Here is a 2,746-nt window from a genome sequence, read left to right as displayed (position 1 = left end):
TCGCACCACGACTCAGTCTCGCCTCCCCCGGGCTCACCCACGGGTGAAGCGGCCGGGGGACCGCAGTCACAGCCGTGACACCCATCCGAGACCGCGCATTCTGAGCGGCAGCGGCAATCCTGCTCTTGCCTTGGGACCGCACTTTAACACAAGCTCTTTCTGGCTGCTTATGGGAAAACTCTCCGGCTGTGGCGGTGCTGGAGGGAGGCGCAGGCTCCCAGCAATCGCTGCCTTCAGAGGAAAGGAGAGCGGCCCGGCCCGGGGGCGGATGGAGGCTCCCGGCACAAACACCCCCCAGCAGCAGCATCTCCTGCCGGGACCCTGCCCGGCGCCTCGGCCAAGCCCCGGCGCTGGGGAATCTCCCTCCCCACCGACCCACGCTCCCGCTTCCCGTCCCGCAGGGCGCCGCTCCCCCCGGCTGCGCTCCCGGGGACCCCCCGCCCGTCCCCGCAGCCTCAGCGCGCCCGCCCCTGCAGCCGGGGAGCCCCGGCCCGGCCCGGCCCGGCCGCCGCCGCCTCCCGCCGCCGCCGCCAGCGCCGGCCCCAACTCCTCATTGGCCGCCGCCGCCGCCGGGGGGAGGATGACGCCCGGGCGAGAGCGGGCGGCGGGGGTATAAAGGCCGGCGGGGCCGGTGTCGCCGCGCTCCCGCCGCCCCGCCCCGCCATGCCGCGCGGCTTCCTCGTCAAGCGCAGCCGGCGCCCCGGCGGCTCCTACCGGGCGCGCCCGCGGGAGCGGGACGCGGACCGGGACCCGCCGCCCGCCCCGCCGCCGCCGCCCCCGCCGCCCGCCGCCGGGGGCAGCCCCGCCGCCAGGCAGGGGGCGGAGGAGGAGGAGGAGGGCGAGGAGGAGGAGGGCGTCGCCGCCGCCTGCCCCGCGACGTGGCCCCCCGGCGGCGGCTGCGGCGGCCCCGGGCTCGCCCCGCCGGAGGGGCCGGCCGCCTGGGGGGCGGCGGGGCCCTGCAGCGCGGCGGGGCCGCGGGCGGCTCTTTTCGAGCGGTGCCTCAGCTCCCCCGCCTCCGCCGAGTCCTTCCCCCTGGCCGCCTCCTTCCCGCCCGCCGAGAAGCTGCTGCTGCAGCCCCGCACGCCGCTGCCCGCCCCGCCGCCACCGGTGCCCGCGCTGAAGCGGCCGTCGCGGGCCAAGGCGCCGGCCAAGAAGGCCAAGGCGACGCGGAAGCTGAGCTTCGCCGACGAGGTGACCACCTCGCCCGTGCTGGGGCTGCGCATCAAGGAGGAGGGGCCCGAGGGCCGGCCGGGGCCGGGGCCGCCGGCGGGGCGCACGCCGCTGGGCGAGTTCATCTGCCAGCTGTGCAAGGAGCAGTACGCGGACCCGCTGGCGCTGGCCCAGCACCGCTGCTCCCGCATCGTGCGCGTCGAGTACCGCTGCCCCGAGTGCCACAAGATCTTCAGCTGCCCCGCCAACCTGGCCTCCCACCGCCGCTGGCACAAGCCGCGGCCCGGCCCCAGCGCCGACGGCTCCGCCGCCGCCGCCCCGCCGGGCAAGGAGAACAGCCCCGAGCGGCGGCCCCGCGGCCCCGCCGCGCCGCCGCCGCCCCGTCAGCACCGCGGCGGCGCGGACAGCGCCGGCGGCGCCCCGGCCCCCCCCGGCCCCGGCCCCGCTGCCGGCCCCGCTGCCGCCGCCGGCCCCGGCGGGGAGGCGTTCGCCTGCCCCTGCTGCCAGAAGCGGTTCCGGCGGCAGGCCTACCTCCGCAAGCACCTGGGCACGCACGGGGCGGCGCGGCCCGCCGCCTACGGCCCGCCGGAGCGCGGGCAGCTCGCCTTCGCCTGCCACCTCTGCGGCGCCCGCTTCCCCTCGGCGGACATCAGGGACAAGCACCGGCTGTGGCACGCCGTGCGGGAGGAGCTGCTGCTGCCGCCGCCGCCGCCGCCGCCGCCCGCCGGGCCCCCCGAGGGCGGCGCGGCGGGCGGCGAGCGGCAGGGCTTCCCCTGCAAGCACTGTCCCGCCACCTTCTTCAGCGCGCCCGGGCTGGCGCGACACGCCAGCAAGTGCCACCCGCCGGAGGGCAGGCAGGTCCTGCTGCTCCAGGTGCCCGTCCGGCCCGGCTGCTAGGCCCGCGGCACCCCACGATGGGATTGCTCCGGGAGCCCGGGCCAGCCGAGCCAGTCCTGTCCACGCTGTAATTCCTATGGAAAGTCGCGGTACTCACGGCTACGAAGGCGGAGGAGCCGCCCGCGGATTCCCCCCCCGCCTCTCCGGCCGGTGGGCAGCGAAACTGCTCTCCCGTACCCGCACGGCAGAAGGTTTAGCCGACGGGGCGGTACCGCCGCCTCCGCTGCTCCGGCCGACGGCGTCGGTGCCGAGCCCCGCCGGAGAGGGAGGGAGCGGGGGAGGCACAGCGCGGCCCCTCGGCTGCCCGCCGGGGCGGCCGGAGGAGGGCTGGCGGGGGGGGCGGAACGGCCCCGTGGGGTGGGTACGGCCCTGGGCTGACGGGAGCAGGCGGGGAGCCGGGCCCTGCCAGCATCTGCCGGGATGCGGACAACGCCGGGGAGGCGGGCGTCGGGCCGCTGAGGGTACATCTTCCGTAGCCGCTCTCGGTCCCGGGGCAGAAGTACAGCTGTACATACGATATTTAAAGAGAGGAATTATTTTTCGTGAGAAAAGGAGCCTTGATCTAGTGACCTTGTTTTAATAGCCTTAGCCCCCGAGCTTCAACACTTAATTTACTGTGAGGTGTTTTGTTTGCTGTACTCTGTACTAAGATAGTCGAGAAGGTAAATGTTCATATTGA

General features: G+C 76.0%; 1 protein-coding gene across 1 annotated transcript; it reads left to right on the top strand.

Annotated features, from left to right (window-relative positions):
- Positions 1 to 663: 663 nt before the first annotated feature.
- Positions 664 to 2,067, top strand: INSM2 (INSM transcriptional repressor 2). The gene has a single exon (XM_054201055.1). The coding sequence runs from the start codon at positions 664 to 666 to the stop codon at positions 2,065 to 2,067; it is 1,404 nt and encodes a 467-aa protein (XP_054057030.1).
- The last annotated feature ends 679 nt before the right edge of the window (positions 2,068 to 2,746 follow it).

This window comes from Rissa tridactyla, chromosome 4 (genome assembly GCF_028500815.1).
Source record: "Rissa tridactyla isolate bRisTri1 chromosome 4, bRisTri1.patW.cur.20221130, whole genome shotgun sequence".
Classification (NCBI taxonomy): Eukaryota; Metazoa; Chordata; class Aves; order Charadriiformes; family Laridae; genus Rissa; species Rissa tridactyla.
Note: the sequence above shows the minus strand (reverse complement) of the source record. Positions and strands in the feature narration are given on the sequence as shown.